This window comes from Accipiter gentilis, chromosome 19 (genome assembly GCF_929443795.1).
Source record: "Accipiter gentilis chromosome 19, bAccGen1.1, whole genome shotgun sequence".
In the NCBI taxonomy this organism is placed as follows: Eukaryota; Metazoa; Chordata; class Aves; order Accipitriformes; family Accipitridae; genus Astur; species Astur gentilis.
The window spans coordinates 23,941,337-23,965,686 of record NC_064898.1 but is presented as its reverse complement, the minus strand read 5'-3'; the positions used below and the strand labels follow the sequence as shown (position 1 = coordinate 23,965,686).

At 39.5% G+C, this 24,350-nt stretch overlaps 1 protein-coding gene across 10 annotated transcripts in view; it reads right to left on the bottom strand.

The window, feature by feature from the left end:
- The window catches only part of TENM4 (teneurin transmembrane protein 4), a 352,099-nt gene that overhangs the window by 194,975 nt on the left and 132,774 nt on the right, over positions 1-24,350 (bottom strand). For 6 of the 10 annotated variants that reach the window (XM_049823080.1, XM_049823082.1, XM_049823083.1 and 3 more), the window contains 3 exons: positions 21,415-21,667; positions 16,071-16,169; positions 13,747-13,982 (listed from right to left, as the gene is read on the bottom strand). In XM_049823080.1, coding sequence (XP_049679037.1) covers positions 13,747-13,982; positions 16,071-16,169; positions 21,415-21,667 — 588 coding nt within the window. The remainder of the gene's footprint in view (positions 1-13,746; positions 13,983-16,070; positions 16,170-21,414; positions 21,668-24,350) is intronic. The other 4 variants (XM_049823085.1, XM_049823086.1, XM_049823089.1 and 1 more) reach the window with 1 other exon arrangement.

Genomic DNA, 24,350 nt, shown 5'->3' with positions numbered 1-24,350 from the left:
ATTACATGTTGTGTAAGTGAAGACTCTCAGCTTGTGGCTGGGAGGTCTTATGGCTCTGCTTCCTGGCCTGTTGATTTATTTGACACAAGACAATAGTAAAGAAAAATAAAAAAGGCATAAGGAGGGACATTTAGGGTAATGCTCACTATTGTAAATTCTTCATCTGCCCCTTCCTGACCGCTCAGTGATCCACCTTCAGTGAGAAAAAAAGGTTTCAGTGAGAAAAAAGCATCCCCAGTGCTTTACAGACTGGGGATGAAGACGCTCTGCTGGGCTGGACTGCAAGTACTTCATCCTGAGAACTGGAGAATCTGTATCCACCCATCCCTGGGCGAAGGCATTAGGATGAAGGATTTAGATGATAAAACAGAGACATAGCTGTGTTGTGTTTGTTTGTGGAGTTTTTTTAGGACCTCAAATATCCTAAAGTAAGAGGTAGGTACTTTCACAGCCAGCTCAGTATAAAGACATGCTAATGGGATACATCCAGCAATACCTGGGACCTTGCCTGCTGCCTGACCATCCCTCCACGTCCGGAGCTCAAACTATGCAAGTACCAGAAGCAGTTCTTTCAGAGATAATTCCGGTTTCCCCCTTCCCTCAGTCAGAATCACCATGTGCAAAGGAGGAATTCAAACGATGGAGAGCTTCCTACCTCTTAAAATTTTGCCACCAGAGTGGGAACTGCTTCTCGGGAAAACAAAGCATTGTGGTAATCACATAAAGCCCTGGCTGCAAGTGCATTTACTTGCTTTGATTTGACACAAACCAGTTATTCTTTGACCCCTCCTAACTGAAGAGCTGTATCAAAGATTTCCAAGATAGAAGCAGATGGTCTACCAAATAGTATTAGTTCCTTCTTAGGAAAACACTTTATATTTTAATTTTGTTCCCAATTGCTTTTAATAGGGAAGAAAAAAAGCTTCCAGCTGAAGCATCACATTTCTTTGAAACCTTCAAGGAAGTGACTAGAAAGACATGTTATAAAATGAAGCAGTTAAACTCAATGTTTGTTCAATGCAAAGAGTCAGCACTTCCTATTCAATGTCTTCCTAATTACCCCTGGGGATCAAAGACTTTCGAGTGATTGCCTGTTCATTCAAACCGCTAATAGATGATCACTGGCCCCTCCAGTGCTATAGTAGCTTGTTGGATGCTTGTAATTTCCTTCAGGAAAGGGAAAAGGCAGTTTTAAAGGGGTATAGTTAAATATTTTTATGAGTATTCTTAGGAGGATTTTTTAAAGTGTCAACCTATAGAAAAAAATAGGCATAAAAGTGGCGTGGCTTAACCAAGGAGCTATCTGCTTAAATACAATCTGTAATTTCCCTCACCATCTACACCGTTGTGAAAGTAGAATAGGAAGTTGAAAGATGGACCTCAGCAACACTTTGCTGCTATTAGGCAGCTTACTGCACCAAAGAAACTTATTTCAGCCCCCACAGCTCTAGTAAATTTGGTGTTACACATGCTCAGGCCTTTCTCAGTAAAATAATATTTTCCCTTCTAGATACCCTTTCTGGCAGAGAGCATATTACTATAAATATTACTGAGATATTTCTTCAAGATCAAAGTCAATTATAAGATGGTCCCACTGTACCTCTAAATGGAGTTTTAATTTGTGTATATAATATTAGAAATAATGGTTTTCCCATTGGGGTACTCACTTAAATTAGAGAAATGAGGACAGGCAGCCCTACCAGAGGGCCTCCTACCTTGCTTTGCAATTACTGAAATTCTGGGCTAGCCTGTTGTGGACAGTATAATTTTACAAATGCCGTTTCATTACACACATATAAACTGTGAGACCCTAATTAAAAAGGCTGTAATTTACGTAGGTAAATCAACAACCTCTCACAGGCTTCCTTCCTTATTATCCCTACCAGATATCGTCAGAAAACCTGCTTTCCCAAATTAATATAATAGGTTGCTTAAAGTCTAAAAAATACAGTTTGCTGTGTAAAAGTCACAAACAATACCTGTCTTCTTCTATCACCCCAGCACAACAGAGGTGGGATCAGAGCTTAAACCCAGTATCCCAGTTTAAGGGTTAAGATCTCAATATTTTTGTAGAATTTGACGCATGAACTGATCTCTCAAATGGCTGTCTGCTCATCTCTCCTTCTGAACATGAACATTATTTTATGATAAAGACAAGTAAATGATGTGAGAGCGCTGCTTGTGGTTTAATCCTAAAATCAGCTGAAAACTGCATTACTGTTATTAGTCACCATGCACATTCTAATAGCACTGGAGCCCCAGTTGGGCTGTGCTAGTTCATGTAAGAAAAATTAACAAAATGACAATCTCGGAATCCCTTGATGTCCAAAGCACAGGTTTAACTTGAGTTTTACTTAGGCTGACTAAATCTAGTGACTTCAAGAATATAATGGAGGTGCTTCAAATTCAGAACGAATGTACACATTTTGTAGATCAGGGCCTGAGTGCTCATCAGCATTGTCAAACTGAGCTCTAAAGCAGAATCCTATCAGCTTGGTGACTTTTTTAAGAGATCTGAAAAAATTTAATCTGCACATGCATTCAGGAGCATCTTATTGTCTTAACTGCTCTGGACGACAAATGCACAGGTAAGTTTAAAGCAGGCTAAGAAAGTTTTAACTTATTTTCAAATTTTTCTTTACATAAACCTGAAAAACAAGCAGATTGTTCCAACAGTCCATTTGGAGAGGGAAAAATTCCTTCTTTTTTTTTTTTTTCTGTACAAAAGCTCAGCAAATGGATACAAATGTACAGTCTAAGAAAGCTGATAAATTGGGTGACATAGCACAATTAATGACACTGGAAATTTTTTTTCTGTCCAGAGACCATGGGCAAAATCCAACACAGTACTTTCAGGTACTATAAATCTAAGTGAACGGTTCAGATCAGTGTGAAAAGCTCTCTCAATAATGAAACTTAACACAACCTGATGGTTTGTTCCCTTGGACTTAAAACTAACTCCAGCACATAGATTAAGGCAAGTGCTGGCAAGCGCAACCCACAGTGTTCTCTTAAAAGACCCACAGCCATCTTTATATTTAATTACACCTAAAAAAGCATTTGCTAAAGAAAGTCAAAGTTCGCCAAGTCAAGCACTCAAAAGTGAGCAAAGAACAGAATTAAGATTTCTTGTGTGATTTTAGATCAGCCCCTGTATGCATATGTACTCTGTAATAGCCTTTAATTCCCTCATCACAGGCTATTTTTTTTTTCCACTGGCCCAGTGCTGAGCAGAACAATTGCACAGAAATTGCCACTCAACCCTAGCAACTCCAGCATTGTAGCATGTTCAATTGCTTTCTAGGGATGCCATATGGGCAGCCTGGTTGGTAGCAGTAGGAGGGGGTTGGAAAGGGAAGGAATAGACACAAATGCAGACAATTTTGCTACTGCACTCTAAATAGGTCCCTACTGAGCATGTGTGAACTCAGATATCCTAGTTTTGTGGCAGCCAACTCCTGGTGGATCAGGGATATGATAAAGCACACACTATTGTTTGTTCTTCCTAATAGAGAAGAGGTGTCACGATTCTCCATTACCTCCATGCTTCTGCAATAAGAATATAAAATAACAGCAGATCCACCAGCAAAGTTCTGCATAAGTGAATGACTACGTCGGCAGTAGGGATACAGACCCCTACTCTCACAAGCCTATTTAGCATATGTTCGCTTAGACCATGATAATTTTATTTCATCCTTAAATATGAATATATCAAAGCACTTGCTCAGGGACATAGTACACTGCCTTGTCCCTCCATCCTCAAAGACTATGTTGATAGTAGTGAATTAAGCAGTACCAAGCAGTACAACTTGGTAGTCTATACCGTTGATTTGTTAGAAGGGACTCTACAATGATTTTGGCTCTGGTCAGCCAATACCTTCTGAACTCCTGGGCACAGTTCAGCTAGCAAGGACCAGGGATCATTCTCAGGAGATCGTTTGGGAGTGACCATCCATAAGAGTTTAACAGTATAGAAGTGCACCCATTCTGGACCAGCTGGATGCCCGAAATGGTCCCACGGACATGTTTCACGACCTGGAGTAGCCGATGACCAAGCCCGACTGGAGAAGGTATACTAATATAAATATAAACTGTTACTGACCACTTGCATTAATACTGTTTGGAATATCATTATGCTTAGATTGTGGGATTTTTTTCACCAAAAGCCTCAGGAAGCCCTTCTGATGCTTGATTTCATTACCATTTCTGTCATAATCAAATGAGATTCTGCTCCACTGATAGTTAAATTAGAGTTTCTTTTGAAATACTTAGTGTAAGCATAGCTATCATCTCTGCTAACTGCCTTGTTCTGCTTTGCTTTTTAAAGAGTCTCTTTGCATAATGAAGTGATGCTACAGTTGTACTAGGCAAGCAAGGTGCCATGCTGCTGCTGTGTTATGCGCTACCATATTTGAAAATAGCCAACATATGCTGTTCTCATCATCTTTCTAGGCAAAAGCTTCTGACTGCAATAAGGACGGGCTTGGAAGTTAAGGCATGATAAAATCAAATAAAGCAGAAGATAGGAAAAGCTGGTGATGGTGGGAGAGTTTATTAGCTTTTCATTGAAACAGAGATTCAACAACCTCTGACTACCTGTCTATTGAGCATCAGATTCTGATATCTCAAAGTGACCTGTGTAAGTGGTCCTTTTGGAGCTTTTAAGTTTCAGCATAAACAGTGGTGTGGAAATCTTGTCACAGAGGGAAAGAGTGGATTGGACTTTTTGTTCTTTATTTTACAGGTCATCTAGTACGTTACCTAGGTAGTATACTTAACAACAACACTTAATACTATAAAGATGTATATCTACCACATAGCTCAACTTTAACTACAGGTCAAAATCCTTCGAGAATGCATTACTGCAGATACCCAACAGAAATGTATGACCTGGCTGCAAATCAGGCTTTGAAGCCATCTTCTAATTTATGCTAGAAAAGGACAGGGGAGAAACACTAAAACGGTATCTGAGGAATATTTTTCACTGTCAGTGACATCCCTAACTGAGCTTACTCTTATGATTAGTTACCCACAAAAATGTATGGTATTTAAAAACACTGCAAGAAAGTCCATTATGGGAAACATTTCTTTCTGTCTCCACTTAACTTCAATTAAATTATGTTATTTCACACTAATTAGTATGAAGTAAAAACATGGACTCGAGGAGAACTCTTTCCAGTAGATATTAAGATCGGTAAAATTGATTCCTTTTCAGCGCCTGTGTGCAAAGGTCAATCTAAGCCGTGAAATGAAGATTATAGCAGCACATCTGTGGCACTCTCATAAAGGCAAGGCCAGCACTTTTGGTGTCAGAATGCTGTTATTTTCTTTTCTAGGGGCTTATGGCAACTATAAAAACTCACTAAAAGCAACTGGTAAAAGCTTATGAAAGCTTAGAGCCCTTATCTTACCATTTAATAAAAACAGATGGAATTAAACTCATCCCTTCTTGTGTTAAAGATTTTTAAATTTAAGAAAGGATCAGGCATCTAAAAGGCTAACTGTGATGTTATGTGACCGATGTGTGGTTTCATGGTGTGCTGATGCAAACTCCAGGATCAGATGGAACTCTCTGCATATACAGCCTGAACCTGCTTTCGACCAGTTAAAGAATCGGTCATAATGGTGGTCTACTTCTAAATGGAAGTCATTCTTCCAGTGATCCCACAATGATGAAAGAGGATCAGACTTTGACAAAAGGACCTCTTCATTCAGTGTCAAAATAAAACAATAAGCAGAAATAAAAAAAGTAATATATAAAACACCAGAACAATAGAGAAACAGAGAGTAATCTATATAAATCTAAGACCATGCAGTGAGTTGATAAAGGAAGCTGAGGACATGAAGAAAAAAATACATGGCTTGAAAAAAACAAAGAACAATAGAACATTTTTAAAGTGTATTGAAACCTAGTAAACTGAGCAACATTATAGCTATTTACTTGATGGAGATGGGGAAATTGTTAATAATGTTATAGTAAAGGCTAAAGTGTTCAGCAAGAATTTTTGTTCTGGTTTTTGAAAATAACTACAATAATGCAATTATTTCACAGGAAATACATATTTTTTTTCCAGTCCATTAATAACCAAGAATTATATTAAACTACATATATTCAAGGACAAACATTTTTAAATCTGCAGGCTCATTTAACTTGCACCCAGCAAATGAGATAGCAGAAGAGGAATCTGACTCACTGATTAGTACTGAACCAGCTACCAAGAGATTAGAACAGGGTTAATGCTGTACAAATATTTAAGAAGGGAAAAGAAAAGGATGCAAGTCACTTAGATAGGGTAGCCTGACATCTATTACAGACAAAATAATGGAAAACATAACACAGAATTCAACCGATGATGAATAAAGGAAGTGAAGGTATGGTAACTCAGGCCAACCATATTGCTTTTGTGAAAAATAGATCTTAAGAAACAGTTACTCATATTTTGACAAGATTACAGTTTAGTAAGACATTTGATTTAATTTGGTATGACTTTCGATCAAAGAAACAAGCACTTTCCAATGGTAAAAAGCAATGTATGCATGTGTTTAAAAACTGAAAGACCTTAAAATGACCATCGCTGCTGAATAACCACCAAATTGTTAAAATTTGTGTAATTCAACTATTGACAGTCTGCCTGAAATTATCCAACATCTATATCAATGTTACATAAGTAAATATAAAATCATGGACGACTAAATGTGTAGATGACTCAAAGACTATTCAAGTGACAAATACAATGATGAGGACAGAACAGATAAACAGAAGAGCCGGACAGCTACTAAATTTGAATGATTCAAACAAAATGTACTTAAGGTTCAAAGAAAATGTGTCAAAGGCCAGCCTATACACTTAGAATAATAGATCGCAAGTTGTGCCCATGAAATGGGACACTGGCAACTGGAAAGCAGAGACTGAAAATGATTTAAGGAGTAAGCGCAAGAAGATGCTGTATAACAATGTCCTAATGTAATTTTTATAGCCAAAAAGAACTAATGAGGTCCTTACACGTGTAAGTTGGGAAGAAGTGAACTGAAGTAGATATGTGACTTACCTATATAAGAATGGTAAAGTAGCTGGAGTTTACTAGCCTTCAGTGTCCTAAGAGGTCAGCCTACATGATCTGATAGTGTTTATAGCTTTTAACATTGAAAATTAAGAAAAGAGTATTAAATGAAAATTATGGGAATCTTCCTTCTTCTTCCTGCCTCCAATAAACACTGAATTTGTTCCTAAAAGCTGCAGTACTTGATCTGCTTCTTTATCAGTGTAGACTTTGAAGAAGTGTTAACTGCTTTGCAAAGCAGAAATTTTGCTGCCAAGTTCAGAACATGTTGCCATCAAATGGAATACCTAAATTTTAATACCTCCCAGTTTGCCCACACTGGGCAACTCTAACAAAAAATAGTGGGTTTAAATTATCTTCTACTATCCCTTTCCAGTAATAATTTCTTGCAGAGTCTCTCTTTCTATAGCATATACATCATCATATATTTCTCCTGTCCCAACACTTTTAATGTCAGGTTACACATCTTATTTAGATCAAAACAGTGCATGTTCTTTAATGGAGTTTCTACAGTGAGTTTTTTAACACCCACCTGAATGAACTGACCTCTTCTTGTACTTTAAATTATAAAGCTAACAGCAGCTGCTATACAAACATATAGTGCAAAATCCAAACCAAAAGATGCACACAATCCTCTAACAGCTCTTTCTGACTTTGCAGGTGATGGAGAGTAAGAGCTGAGTTATAATTCGTACCACCATGCACCTAAAGCAGCAACGAAAGACAACAAAATGGGGAAATATAAGACCGAATATAGCCTATCTTGGTTTTAATTTTGTGTCTTTCTCATTTCTCTGATGATTACTATCTTGTGTACAGGTACCACGCTAACGATCAAATGCCTTTTCTTGGTCATGTTGGCAAAATGCGTACATAACGTTCCCTAATGTAGTTATACTGAGCTGTACCTTGGGGAGCTGTCTGTGTTTTATACAACACTGTGTGCGCCTGCACGTGGAGAGGAAGATGGGGGAATGTCAGTAAAGTGACTGGGGCTGAAGTATTTCAGTGATTCACTATTTCATTGTGGATCTGACCAGGGAAAGTTTCTTTTGCCAGATTCCCGCAGGCGGCTTTCCCAAGCTCAGTGCTACTCAACCAGTCTCCTGTAAACTTTACACAGAGCAGCTGCCCTCACTTATTCCTTAACAAGAGTGAAGTGTGATTGAGGCTAACACAAAGCCCTGTGATCTTCCCAACTCTCTGCTATGGAACAAACGATGCAAAAAGATTCCTGCAACTCCATGCATTTTTGAACAATCAGCTGGAAGCTCACATTGATGGCATCTCTCCATAGAGCTGAGACTATTTTCATGTCTTAGCTTTCCCAAGATAATCTACAGGGGCAAAATTTGGAGCTCAACAACAACAAAAAAAGACAAGAAGATCATTCAAAACTGGATTGAAGGGTCAACATCTGTCTTGATGTATATTCTGTCTTTAGTCAGGTCAATCTCCAGAATCAGGAGTCTATAAAAACATATGCAGACTTTTCCAGGGTTGGTCCAGATCTTGCTACGGACACTGGGATCAATGCCATGAACTCTGACTGCATTTGAACCCGTGCTAAAGTAAATGGAGCTGCTGCAGTTTAAGAGGAACATGCGCACAAGAAGAATAAGGCACATCTTTCCCAAATGTCACCGGGTGTGAAAGAAAGAGCTAGATGTCATTTAAACTGTACGACTTAGTGAAGGAGTGGCACTAACCATGCTTTTATTCATTTGGCACAATAAAAGCCAGGTTTAACAGAAAAAACCCCACATGTTCAAGTTCTACTATAAAAGGTAAAAATGGTAGTGCCGGGTCATGATGATGGTCCCTCTTAACCAGTGTCCTGAAATGTTATGTTTCACAAGCCTCTATAGTACATAGAATACATTACTGATAATACTGTAGCACCTTTCAGACTGGATCTGACAGTTTTATAGATTAAGGGTAAAATGAAGTAAATGAGACTCAAAGTTACTGAGTGAACCGTGTGCAGTAATTTTGTGAAGATGTGAAAGAAACAAGAAAGGACCTTGAAGCTCCTCTTTAGGTAACAGATTGACTTCATAATGTAAAGGCTTTGCTAGAACAGATTGTTTAGCTACCGTTTCTGCATTTCATCTAAGATAAGATGGAAATAGAAAACATTGAAAGACCCTTATAAATCAAAAGAACAAACGGCAACAGTAGCAAAATAGAACTTAATCTGGGATCAGAAAAGAAATATTAAAACAGAAAATGAAAGAAATTTGTTGGCAGGGTAATGAATTGGTTTATATTTTAACTTGAATAAAAACCTTAATATCAATGCAGTATAAATGCAGGATTAAGATATATCGCTAAAGTTTAATAATTAAGCATTAGCAAGTTTTCCTATTGATCTCAAGTGGCATGTAAACACCATGGTAATTGGTATACTAGACATCCATAGCTAACTAGTTAGATAGCTAAGAGCTTTGGAGAGCTGCTTTAAATTGGGTTTATTACATAGCATCAAAGAATCATGGACAAACTGAGACAAAGTTAGCTTTCAGGGTGATTTTTAGACAATAAAAGGAAAGACACTTTATAAACACATCAGAGTCCTAGTACAGTTTTACTGTCAAAGCATTTTGCCTGTAGCAAGCAACACTGTTCTTTAAGTGAAGCTGCATCTGTACGGAGTTCAAACGAACACAGAGCTGAAAAGTAGAGAGAGCTCTGACTCCAATCAAATGAATGACTGTTTTGGCTTCATAATATGTTTTCCAGCCCTAACTTTAATCTAAATCAAATGCCCATCTTTCTTGCTGTTCATGCAATGCAACCGCAGCACATGCTTAAGTATAGGAAAATTGCAAGTGCTTAACTACATCAAATTGTACTTCCATCTAGTCTGGAATCTACATCAGCCAGAGGATAATACCTTCTGTTTCAGAAGAAAGAAACTATTCTCCATCACTAATTCATTTAGAAACTGTTCCACGGATCTAGCCAAACAGCTGCTGGGCATGGAGATCTGGACAATCAAACAGGTCTTTTCTGTTTCTAAACTCAGACATCTTCCTCCCAAGCAGTACAGCAATGTCACAGATTCTTTATAGTGCTGTGCTAGCAGGTCTGGCACCTACCAGGTACAGAAACTCTGCTGGGAAAGTATTTGTATAGGAACATACCTCGTGGTGTTATCTCTGCCATAAGAATCCCAATATAAATTAGCCCTCCAAGGCAGGGCTCCATGGCATACAGACCCCATCACATCCCAGCAAAAGCTATAAAAATTTTCCTTGTTTAGCTGTCAATTGAATGGACAGTCCTAAAATGGTGAATTTAATTTTAAAGTGGTGTCTCTTCATGACCTCCTGGAAGAGCAAATTTGCAGGTCAGTTACAAGCTGCTTAAAGAGGCCTTTCATGTCAGTGGTTCCAGCAGTTCCATTCCTGCCATTTTAATGTTACAGCCCCGATCTGCCACTGCTTTTCTCTTTGGCGTTCTCACCCCACGAGACAAGCCTCCGCGGAGCTCACAAGATTTGCATAAGCTCCGTGTGTGCAAAACTTTGATGTGTATTGTTGCCACTGCCTTAGTGTGTGCCTCTGAATATTTGAAAAGGTGGCAACAAGTCAATCAAAAGCTGGTTAATTCAGATGAAAACCAGCTTCTGGTATTTAATACACCCTGTTATATTTTGTTTGTCATTATCGCTCCAGACCAGTGACTCAGCCCTGTAAAACCTTCAGCTTGATCGCAGTGTTGACACATGATACCAGCCGTTCGACTTCCGCAGACTTCTATTTATGCCTCCTCTCCTCTTCTTTGAAAAAGCCCAGCAAGATAAATGAACCTCAGACTATTAAATACCATAAAGACTTTCATAAAATAATGGAAACTCTGCCTTTTAGCCTTAAACAAATGATTTAGCAAGTGCTTCAGATGAATTTCAAAAATGAACTGGCTTCAGCAAAGAACTTCAGAAATGATCCAGTGCCTTGTTGTTTCCACGCAGCTCTGCCTGCCTCAGATGGTCGCCCATCACAGTAGTGTCTGAGCATCTGTCACACAAAAAGTATTTCCAATACCAGAGTCCCTCGTGTATCTCCTGATGTGCCTAGCTCCACACGCTTGTACAGGTAGCTAAGGCCTGTGATGGGTAGTTTTCAATACTTAAACAGAGGACTGTGATGTGCGTGATGCTGTGAAGAGTATCTTGAAGCCCTAGACACTACTCTGAAGTATTTCCATCAACCAAGCAGTGTACAAAAAAATAGAGTAAATGCCAAGCCACTGCCATGGGACCTGATCCAAAGTCCATTCACATAAATGGGAGTCTTTCCAATGACCTCAGTTTGCTTTGGAGGATGAAAATGGTCATTAAAAAGATAATTTCTATGGTTGTTTTAACTAACAAGAGCAGATGGAAAGTAGCCAAGTTCCCAACACTCATGAGCCATTATATAGATCAGACCTTCTTACTCATGATTAAGTTATACCTTACCACTCAAATAGCTCCCATGGCATCGAAAAGAGCAAGATACAGCTTAAATGAGGAAAGGTATCTGTAAGCAAACGCAACTAGGCAAATATGGGGGGGTGGGGGTGGGGGGAGAAAAACTGGAGGAAAAACTAATTTGTTTTGCAAACAGACCAGGTTATTTAAAAGGACGAACAAGTTCCTGTTAAGAACTGCGTAGTTTTTATCAGAATGCAAAATGCCGCAGCTTAACTTAGTGAAAGTACAAACATTTTGACTCCCTGATTCATTTTTTTTCTTTTGGGTTAGGCGATACAATTCTCGTCTGCAACTTGACAGGATGTAGAAAATAATTACAAATGAAAAGGTTATTCATAATTTTTAAATGAGTTAATTAGTAAACCCCGCCAGAGTCACTCATTACAGTAATTAATAATTGATTATACTTGAAATTAAACACAATTTTTCATCAAAATCTAATTAAATATCTGCCTTTATGCTTGTTGATTAGAACACTGGGTCTGGTAGAGACAATCTTTGCTAAATATGTTTATGCTGAACTGAACCATCGAATTTGATTTTTAATAATTGATAGTTCCTTTAGAAATTAGTAATTATGACCCATAATTACAGCAGTTCAACCTGATCAGCATTTCTGGCACCTTGCCAGCCATTCGTGGAGCCTGGCAAATGCCACAGAATTCATCTGAATGGAGAAAAAAGGATGGGAGAGCACTGAATGGACCTACCTTTTAACCACATTAACTGTGATTTTAAACAGGAGCCTGATCTTTTCAGTACTCTGAAAAAGGTTTTTGAGTTGGGAGAATACTGAGTGGCAAACGAAACTCTTCTCAATCTATCTAACGGCACACACCTCTTCCATCAGAATTAACAGGCACTGCTCTTCTGAGTTATAACGATACTCCTCTGACACACTGAGATAATGGCCAAAGGAACCATGTTCAGGGCATAAGGAGAATACCAGACAAATGAGAAAGGCGAGTCCAAATATATATAGCAAATGATGAAAATTGACTGCATATTTCATCAAACTGCTGCTGATTTAATGTTGGTTAATTAATCATTTCTGCTCCTCTTACAGGAGACATAAAAGTGACCAGAGTATGATGCAAGGCAGAAGTGGAAAAGTATCAGTCATTAAAGAAGTGTACATAAAAGGAACACAGTAAAAGCAATCCTTTGTGGTAGTGCTAATTATACTCATGTGAAATGAAAGCAAAAATCTTTCGATCCAGGCTAAGATTTGTAATTCTAACCACAACCTTTTATAGATCATTAGTGTACAGGAAGTCACAGTGAAATCAAAAAGACTCATTTGTGCCACGAGAAATGGGCTTTTTTACCCATGATCACATCTGTAAGTCTCTGACAATGGGAGTTTGCACTACTGAGAGTTTAAAATAGAAGTCTAGGAACGGACCTTTTTAAGACATTTATAACACAAATATCAAATCTAACTGAAGAAAAAGCAATGGTAACACCCCAGCTTTATGGACTGAAAAACACAATTTTCACTTCTAACAGTTCAATTACTTTTGCAACAAACACTGAGAATGCTTTTTTGCAGTGAACGCTGACAACCCCTATAAAACAAAGAAATTCAGATCACGCACAGCTCAAGAAAAATCCACCGCTTCTCCACCCAAGTAGCAAATTTCCCCAACTCTCCCTACTCAAAAAAGTCCCTGTTGGACCACAATCTAAACTCAGTCCTTCTCCATCCTCCCAGTCACCCTGTGAACTTCAATATAGTTGGTTAAATGGCTAGGATGTGCCACCAAAAGACATAATAAAACCGCATTTTTGCGTATCAGGATCTTGGTTCTGACCCTGTTCCATCAAAGTCAACAGCAGAGAACTCCCACAGACCTGGATGTCACTGTGACTGGAACATGGACCTCCTGCCTGTTTTAATGGGCTGCTTGGAGAAAGCCTGGTGGGTTTGTCTCGCTCCAGGTACACTTTCCTTGCAGAATGTAAACAGTCCGTGCTACTGAGGGAGCACAATGTATGACTCATGTTTGACTAAGCTCTTCTGGCTCTAAGACATGTGTTAGGCTCCCTACCATAGCACTGCAACCACAGTTAAGTCAACAGAGGCCTTATTTCCCTGTCACTTTGTACCACGATCTTGACCCTCTGCTTCCCAAACGTTAGCATTATGGGTGGGTTGGTACAGAAATGAAAGAAAAGCAGGAAAAAAACCAGAAATAAGCTTACCTATGAAATACGCCAGCAGGATCACCAGCGTGACTGAGATGACAATGGCACTCAGGGCAGCGCATTTCCAGTTACAGTACTTATAGGGTTTCTTCAGGTTAAAGGCAGGCCTAGAGAAGGTACTTCTGGGAAGGGGCCTAGGGGGAGGTGAGTACACAGTGCTGGACGTCAAGGGATATCCCGGCGACGTTGTACAAAAAAGGGGAGAAGTGCCTCCAGGTTTGAACAGGAAGTGCCTGAGGGAAGAAAGACCAACAGCAAGTGACTCCTCACACAAATCAAAGCCGAGGGAGACGTGGGGTGGGAGGATGGCGACTGCTGCCGGGAAAAGGAGAGCAGCTCCACGCAATGCTGGCTACGGACATGGATGGCATGCACAAAAGAGAAGAATAAAAACCAAAGGCAAGTCACACAGAGTAAAGGAAAACAAAACAAAAGAAAACGAAAAATCACAATGCCAACAATGCCACAGAGAACTCTTCAAGGGCAGGAGTCCCCTCTGTGGAAGAGCTGGCGTTGGAGTGAGATGAATACCCCAAGCACAGCTACGACAGACTGGTGGCACGGGCAGCACTGGAGGCCTGCTCACGCTCCCACAGAAATGCCCTATGGAGACTGCAGAGGAGCGTAGGTCAGATTAAAGAGGGGAGGGCGTTTACCAATTCATTGATCACTGCATGAGAGCTTTTTTTGTATGGCATCGGTGAATGGAGATGGGGAAGAGAGCTTAAGCCATTCCATAGCACCCAAATTGTCACAGAGGGGAATATTCACACTGTCCCCGCCTGGCAAATTTAAGCATCGGACAATGGTACGGCTAAAAGCATCAAAGCCCAGAATTCGTGTCCTGTGTATCGCCAGCGGGGAGAGGCACCTGCTTCCAGAAAGCAGTCCAGAGCACCTCAGTTCGATGCCTACCTTTAAAAAGTGTGAATTACTGTCAAAGGCAACAGTGTTTCCTGCCCAGTGACACATTGGGAGGCACCTGTATTTTGCCCATTACTACAAACGCAGCCTGAGAGCCAGCCTGTGAGGACCTTCTGTGAGACCCATGAAAGTCAGCACAAAAAGAACCCACTGCAGTCCATGAGTTCCTGAAATGAAATGTCCCAGTGGGAGTTCTCTCCATGGGAATCCTAAATGAAAAACCTAATTTTGGTGGGACACCATGAAGTACAAGGCATTCAAATTCTGGGAATGAAACTTAGGAAACAGATCTGACTCGTCTATCAGCATGCTGATGTAAAACAAAAACACAGCTTGTGAGGACTGAGAAACAGCCTCAGTGCAGTTTGCACGTTCTGCCATGGTTTATGGGGCCAGATTTGCAGCCGGCATAAATGCAATCAGCATGGATCCTAGGGAGTCAGTCAAGCCAGTGGATTATACCAGATGAAGACGTGACTCTATTTTCCCCTTGAAGTCACTTGTGCAGTCACAGGGGGAAATGTTACAGGCAGAAACATCACCATGCAGAAAAGCCACTGATTCGTGCAGTATATAGTAACACATAATTCTCCAAAATAGGTGTTTGTAGTATTACAGCCATGGTTTTATGGTACTCTAAGCGTGACTGCTGAGCATTAGAGAAAGATTCATTATTTCTACTAATGCTCTACATCAAAACATTCATTTTTACAAAGAGTCAGATACTATCCCGTGTTTTGGAAAGTACTTATTTAGACACAGAGGTATCTGTTCTGAGCAAAGAGGTACCCACAGTGTTCAAGTACACCAGTTAGATCTTCAGTTAATGATGGCTACCAAATTAGAAACTGCCAACCTGAGGTCAACAGTTTTGGCACCGAGTGTCAAGTTAAAAGCTGCTTATAACTTAAAAGATAAGTGATCAAAAGTTAGGTGAAGATGCCAGAATGGGTGGTTAAGTCAAAATCAAAGGCGTGGCTTACATACACGACTAGCAGACACTTGTAAAATAAGGCATGTGGAAAATACCAGTTTAACAAGTAGGTACCAGGCTGCCAACACAATAATGGTTTAAGATTTTTATGAAAATTAAATTGATCTTAGTTTACATGGGACTCGAAATTGCTGTAGGTACTTCTTACTAATGAAATGACTTTCAAAACAACAAGGGAAAAAAAGCAAATGGCATGCTGTGGCTCATTAGCATATTAATGAGTCTGCCATTAATATGTACAGGACACAGTGCTCCAAGCCCCAGAACCTCATTTTTTTAAAGCCATCTTGGAAGAGGCCAGCAATGGTGTTGCCCTTAAACATCATTGATATGACCAAATGCTTTCATGCAAGGATCATAATGACTGTACAGTAAACAGGAAGACCAGGTAAGTGTCACATACCCATCATTGTAAGCACCGTCATGTCGGGAGGAGGTGAGAATGTCCATCTCAATGAGGTTGTCCTGCAATGTCTCTAGGAATGTCTGCTTTGCTATGTTTCTACATACATATGGAAACATGAATGAAGCCAGTGAGTCATGCATATATGAAGTGTGATCTTATAAACCACAATGGTTATAGTGCAGTTGTGCATGGAATTAGAATGATGGACCATATATTTATATGTATAAGATGCTACACATATACATATATAGCTTTCAAGAATGTTCACTTCTCTCTATATACACTATATATATGCATATACACACATATAAGCACACACGCCCATGTGCATGTATAAAAAAAAAAAGTTGATGTCTTTGTTCATTTCACATTATTTATTGCCAGTGACCCATGAAACCTTCTGAACTGCTGGATTCAAAAGACTAGATTTCAGTCCAGCACAGCTGTAACCTTGCTATACTCCTGCATCTGTGTTATTGTTACTCTGAAAAGTCACACCACAGTATCTATATCCCACTGTGGCCAACAACTTGGTGGTGCACTCCCATCTAACGTCCTCATGGATTTCCAGTGAAGATCTGCCACTTCTTTGCTTAAGTTTCAGTTTTGCATTTGAGAACTTTTTAGTTACCAATTTGATTAATTTGTTTTCCTCTGTGGAGCAATAACTTGCTATTTAGAAGTTTCAAAATGCAAGTTTTGCTCAATATATATATATTTTTTTTAAAGTCTCTCAGTGATAAGGAGATGGAAGCTGGAAAAAGGTTATGCTGTAACCCAAATTCCAATACTAGAGTATTGGCTGTAATCTGGATAATACAGGCAATAGGCAAGATACTTAGGGCCTGCACGTGGGCAAGCCTGGTTTTGACTTTGCACACAACAGTGGCATTCTGCAATATCTGGCCTCACCGGCATGTACTTTGATGAGTTACATTTTGACCTATATAAGCTAAACTGTTTTGTACTTTTTGAGAAGAATAGCAGGAACATAAAGAATTAAGTCAGAGGCACAGCTGGGAACAGACTATGTCTTTCTCACCTGCAGGCTTGTTTCTCAAGACCTGGCAAAAGAACATTCTTCCCATCTTTTTTAAAACAAAAAACAGTCCTGATTTTGCCCATGTCTGTTTTCAGCATCAAAAGTGAATCTAAGCCTGAATGTGAATAAATTCCCTGGCCAAAAGTGGCAAAGGAACATAACAGCGTTGTGACACTTTATCACTTATGCAGGATTAAGTGCTTACAGGATATAAGTGACACTATGTGAACTCAAACAAGAACTCCTTGGTCAAAGAAACTGGATTCAGGTAACATGCTATACCAAGAGAAACTAGCCCTGTCACATTATACAAACCTTGATACTGTCTCTTCTAAAATGTCCTCAACTTTAATTTTCATTTCTACTTCCTCGTCTTCCTGCTACTAATGCCAGCACTTGTTTAGCTCAACCCACTGCTTTGGGAGGCCTCAGGGCTGCTTTGACAAAACAGATCTACTCCTTGATCTCAATGAAAGTAAAGCGACTCCTATTCACAGCTTTGGAGTAAAGTGGATCGACATGCATGAGCTGTGTGCCATAGCACTTGAGGCATCAATCCATCCCCAAGTGTTTGCGGCTTCCTCACATTCCCTGGGAATGCAGGAAAGGTTGGTGTTGAATTCAATGCAAAAAGAAGCAACGTATGTGCATGCACTGAGCGTTTAATGGGTAAGAGGGAAGGCACCTAGCAACACACCAATCAATAAAAGTTCATCAGTAGTTAAAATCCATGTCAAATTGGTTCCATGAATTTCAGTTGTGCATTGTCAATAAAACAGAAGAGGGGAGGGTTATATAATCTTATAATGTATGTATTTGCAACAGAGAGGTCGCTGGGTCACCGAGGTGACTAATGCATGACTGTCCTCCTCCCTGAAGGCTGGACGGAGTCTGCTCCCTTGGAGATTACCTGTGAATAGCTGTCTAGTTACAAAACACTCTCCCTTCTCATTACGAGGTGTGGTGGCAGAATCTGACCTTACATGATTAGCACATGAAATTCCCTGGGAATGGAAGTCTCCTGAAAGCTGCTGGTTTGTCAACTAAACATCCATCTAGTTGGCATTTATTTGCTCCCGCAAGGTCAAACATAAAGGAACAGAAAGGAGGCCACAGAAGAAGGAAGACTGAGGAATAAATACGGGGGGAACTGACTTACCTGTCAGGAGTGACTGCTGAGCAAAGATCTTCTCATCACAACCTTGATAATATATTGCTTTTAAAGCAACAAAAAAGGGAGCAGACAGGAAAAGAAAGAGGAAAAAGGAGAAACAGAGAAAAGGGAGTAAAGGGAAACTAATGAAAAGGAGGGAGAGAAGAGGAGGGGCTCTTCCTCTTGCAACATATAAAGTTCTCAGATATAGGATATGCTTATCGTGTCTGTTGCATACTTGTGCTACACATCTCTGCTTGCCTTTGCATTACAGTATGGAAATTTCCAGGCAGCGACAAACCATCCTAAATTCCCAGTTCTGAATACTGCCTGGAGTCCATGGCAGTCAAAATCAAGCCTCTTCAAACTCTGGGGTGCTTAAAATCTGTAACTGTCGGCACCTTTCACAGCCTGTGACAATCCCCGTTTAAAAGACATAGCTTTTTCTTCATGTTTTCTCTCTCTGTTGACTAATATGGGATTTTTAAAAAACGGATATTCAACAGAAATACAATTCCATTTTTGACATGAGATTACTATAATCTCCTATTGCTATACTTCAAAGGCCTTAATTCTTGGATTAATGTCTCTTGGCCAGGATTTATTTTTTTTTACATAATGGACATTTTATTCTCTTAGGTGGAGGTCTTTTTTTGGTTCTAAAAGTCTTTGCAGTAGGGAAGGTCAACTTCAGGGAAGAGGTGGAATTGGGCATCCAAATTTGCTAAACATCTCTGAAGCTTGGGCTTTTACATCTACAGAATTCCTACCAAAGGAAGTGGAAGACCTCTGTATGTTGGAAGTGCAGGCTTTTAGAGTGGAGATTTGTCACAGATTTACTAGTCGTCTATGCAGCATAGCCTCTTTGCATTATGACACCATTATAACACATTTTATTTTCCTAATGTTGATTAGTGAAGAAATAAAAGCCTGTCAGTCGTGCTCTGTAGATGTACTTATTTGCTGTTTGGCATAAAATTACACATTCTTTTCCAGCGTGTTCATTGTCTGAAGGGACACTGGGAAAAATTATGCCATTCCAACCAGTGTGTGAAAAGCCACAACACCAGTCTTGAAATGATCTGTTTTCTACCTAATTAATAAAATGGTTCCATTAAGGATCAGTTACAAATGTGACTGATTTGTGATGCAAGTGAAATCATCAAATGATGCAGAAGGATCTCTTCATGCAGGTAGACCTCCAACATTTAGTCCAGTTAACAAAATAATGTGACCAACCCAACTTGCAGAAAGAACAGTCTGCTTCAGATCTTGAAAAATTTTCATCCACAATGGTTTCATGGAGAAGAAATGAGGACAGTCTTTAAGGATGTGCTCATTTACAATTTAACAGGAACAGTCCAGGACTAGCCAGATAAATGTTCTGTCTATGAACTTCTGCATTTATTAAGATGTGGTAGGGTTGTCCCTCTCTGATTGCCACTAGAATTGGACAAATGGGGGCAGGATGTTTTCAGCAAAGAGCTTTTATCTCTGACATTCCTCCACTGATCCAGCAGCAAGGACATTCCTTCTCAATTTTAAGGTGGTGGGTTCTGAGAGACCCCATTCAGATGTGAGGATGTCTTGGCACTATTATACCACTATATTATCTCTTCTCCCAAGAATTCACAACCTGGTTTAGAAAAAGGCACAGGGCTTCCTCCAGAATTATAGGGGATTATTCACAAACGGACTGCAGGAGTGGGGCCTAAGTATTTTTTACTGTATTTTTTTTTTCCCCAAAAAGAAAGAACACATAAAAGTCACTGCTTGGGTATATATGCTCAAGAATCAGTAACACAATATAATTACTGAAATTGTTGCCAAATCACACTTGCAGTACTTGCTCATAATTTTGTCTTAATCTTTTGGATCCGGCTTCTTAGTTGAGTCTTTTTAATCAAGCAGTCAGTCGCAGAGAAATTAATTATCCTTAAGCGACATAAAATGTTAGATTGAGGTCTGTTTTGAAAGTTTCAGAGGGCCAGCAGACATAGCTCATTCTCAAAAACATTGACATAAGTGTTCATTTTTAAAAACTATTTTCTTAGCAGAAGCTGGCAAGACTGGGTACATTTTGTCCCAGGATACAGACACAGCTATCACTAATCTCAGCGAGATTCCCAAAGGCAGTGATGCGACAAATTTGGCCCCTGGCTCAGTTTTGTGTTAGTATGTTTTTTGCTGTCTAAAAACTTTCTTGTTGGTTTGAGAAGGTAAGACAAATGAGAGAAAAAAGGCAGCTAAGTAAACTATGTTAGGTCTGGAAGACTTCTCTCCAAACTGAAAAAGATACCATGTATGGGGGCTAACGACTCCAGCACCTCCGTTGGCTTCTCAGTAGCAAAGGAAATGGTGAAGCAAAACCACCGGAGAATGCAAAAACTGAGTTTCAAGTGGACAGCAAGAAGTAGATGCACTCACCATCAGATGGGAGGACTGGGGCTGAGGGAGTATGACAACTCCCTTTTCCAGAACCTGCATAGAACCTAAACAAAGCTATGAACTAGAACAACTCGATGCACCCTGGTCATACTCATTGTGTGTTGCATAGGTGGAAAAGAATTTCAATGCTAAATGGAAACATCATTAATTGACCGATGCCCTACTATCCAGTGTTTCATGCTTGCTGGAGCAATGTTGTAGGATAATAAAATGCTGCAGCTGACCCCTCCTCATTAGGTAAAACAAGATCAACCTTTCCTGAATGATGTACTACAAAAGTATCTGGTTGACAAGGCACAGATAGAAGGCTAAATCTTTTCAATATATTGACTGATTTCAGTTTCTTAAATAGGATATTGATTTATCCTACCACATAGGAAGAAAAGACATTAAAGGAAAATAAAAGAAAGAAAACCAAGAATGTTTTAATTTATAATCCTGATTCCAATTTTAAATGAGGAAAATAACCTTAAGAGCAGCTGTTAAAGACAATATTTTTAGTTTATGAAAGAAGAGCAATTTCCTCTTCTCATCGTCGAAATAGAAAAGACACAAGGAATAATAAATACAACTCAAAATACTTCAGCCAAACACCAGTTCCCAAACTGAACGGCTAGCTATACGGATGTGTGTATTTTCCATAACAACCTTAGCACACACAGTCAGAACATTGTAAAGTACTAAAGAAAATGACCTACCTAGTCTCCAGTGGGATGTTACTGTTAAGTAACCAGTTGTCCTGAGCATGGGCTGGCTCTTGTGTGCTGGCTGGTTGTTCTCCAGAAAGAGAGTGGTCCGTAGGAGCTGGGCTGGGGTTGCTGCGTGGAGTGAAGTTCCCTCTGTTTAGGGAATTGATAGAGGCCGCATGATGTTGATTTGGGGTGTGAGCATGTGATATTGGAGGTGGTGGAGTTCTAAGTCTTGAATGATTTTGAAGATTTGGAGGATGATCTAAAACACAGGTAAAATATTTTTAAGGTTCATGATTTGAGTTGCTCCATACTGCACTTATTTATGTGCAGACACTTCTAAAAAGTATGAAGGCTGTCATGCCACGTATCCTAAATCAAACTCAAAAGAGTAACATAGCCTTGTTCCGTATGCTCTAATGACACATGCATTGATCCCCCAGCCAGCTAGAAAAATAGTTCAGTTTCATGCACAAAAGTTATGAAAGCTTAAACCACTGCAAAAAGGCTGTCCTGACAGCCAAGTTAACTCCGATGAACAACTGCAGGTTGCAAACTGCAATCTATCTGTGACACTAATTTGTGATAAACCATGAAAAATACAACCAAGCTGTGTAGATAACACTTCAGAGCAATTTTATGATGGATATACAGCTCCCAGTTTGTTCTGCCTGTTTTGCCAGAGAACATTCAATAGTTAAGTCAACAAGAAGACCGAGAATACATTTAATCACAGACTGAATATAGGGAAAGCCATAAAAATGTGTCAGGGTTACACAATTTAACAAAATCCCATAGTTTGCATTGTTAGAAATGTACTCAACCTGAGTAAAAAATGCATGCGGCATAAAAACTGTGGTGTCAGGAAAATGAAACAACATATGGTGAAGAAAGATGTAAAGATCTGTGATATGGCTACTTTGAGTAAAACTCAAAGTATTTATTAGCCAAGAGTCTGAGGGAGGTAGATTGAGGAAGGCAAACAGGCAAACATTTAGGAAGGACCAACCTAGTGCTGACTATATTGGTTTTTTTATTTTTTTAATTAAGTATCAACGATTTTTTTTGTGTTTTCTGGAAATGAAGAAAAACTAAAGTATTTCATGGAACTGAAGGGAGACTGACAGTTCAGCATACTGGATATGTGATACAGGAAACTTATTCCTCTGATTTTAAGAGGTTCATGCTTTTAAGTCATTAATGCACAACACTTATCTGATGCCTTATCTGAAAAAAACAATGCATATGGTATCAATCTAATACTTACCAGACAGACTTCTGTATCATGAAAAACTAACACTTATGTACTCTCTAATTAGAGAGCTTAGAAATGAATGAATTGTACAGGGTCCTAAATTACAAAGAATGGCATCAAAAATTACCATGACATTTAATGACACTTTTGAAATCTGGATTGGGACTTGGATTCAGGAAAGGAACAGGGAAGGCATCTCTATAGCCTCTTGGATATTTAGACACATAAGATAAAACATAAAGATGTGTGAGAGACATCCTGTCCCTTCCTTCCTCACTCTGTATTAACTCACACTACCTTACCATTGAGTATGGATGATTATACCAAAACCTTAGGATGGCTGAGGGGGTCTAGCAAAAAAATAGGTGTTAATTACGAAGGTGCCGTTATTCTGTTTGAACATGTACCTACCTCTGGCTTTGTTAGGTTAGACATGGGACTAGGGCTATATATTCCATGGGGAGAACCGAGTGTTTTTAGGGTCCCAGTCCGTTTTACCCTATACTCTGAGAAAGGTCAGAGGAACATCTTAAAAGTGCTATTCTCTCTATCATATATCAGTATAATAGAGAACAAGCTCCAAGCTCGAAAAAGAGTCCCATACTGGTCATCTACATTTGGACAGATAGATTATTCCCAGGAATCTAATGGAATATTCAGAAGTCTGACTTAGCAAAGCTCATAAAAAATTAATAATGCCATACTGGACTCTGATCTAACACTAGTTAGGTCTGAAAAATTCTGTACATCAGCCAGCAAAGGCAGGACAGAGCAACAACCATGGACTGTATGGACAAGGAATATCAGAACTAAACCAGGTCCGAGCTCAGCTCCACAGCACCGTGTGAATCAAGGCACGCAACCATCCTTGGACTGGATGTTGTTGGGGACTGTCGCATAACTGAAGCTCTGACCTCGGAGGTAATAAAAACAACAGTGGAAGAATCCTACTGCTGGCTAAGTTAAATTGGCGACTCATTTTCCCACTCAACAGACAGCAGCCATGACTGCTTGCCTAGGCACCCTTTGCCGAGAGGCAAAAGGCAGATGGGAAGCCAGGCCCAGAATGCCCCAAAACCAGCGGTCTGGGGAACATGTCTGCTTGCAGACAAAGGAAGACAGGAACAGTGTATTAATTCCAGGCTGAGGGAGATGAATGTAAATAGAGGATTTCCAGTTTTTAGGACTGTCAGTCAATCTATCACCGTTCACAAGAATTTAATTCATGCCAAGGAAAATGACTTGTCTAATCAGGAGCAACATACCAAAGGTTTCCAAGAGCAGATATTTGAGTTTTATTACAACTGATGCCTGAGATGAATACTCTGCACAAACTGGAAAGGGGGGCAAATGGGTGAATCCTGGAATATGCAGTAGGTGTTTTGTGAAGTTTTCCTGCTATCAGTTGACTTTCCCTACTGGAGACACCATCTTCAGACTGAGTCAGTGCCTGTTTCCAAAGATCTGTTATGTAAATTCCAATTTACATCCTATTATTGCAGACACATTGCAGATGCTATTATGGATAATGCTTTCGAATCAAGTAAAAATGTGTCGTTTTCATTCTCTATTTGCATACCCTCTGTGATTTCTTTGCTAAGTAAAGACAGCACATCTATCTTGCTCTGGTCTATGTGATTTTTCACAGGATTTTATAGCTTGTATTTCTTTTTTTCTGACATTTAGGTAG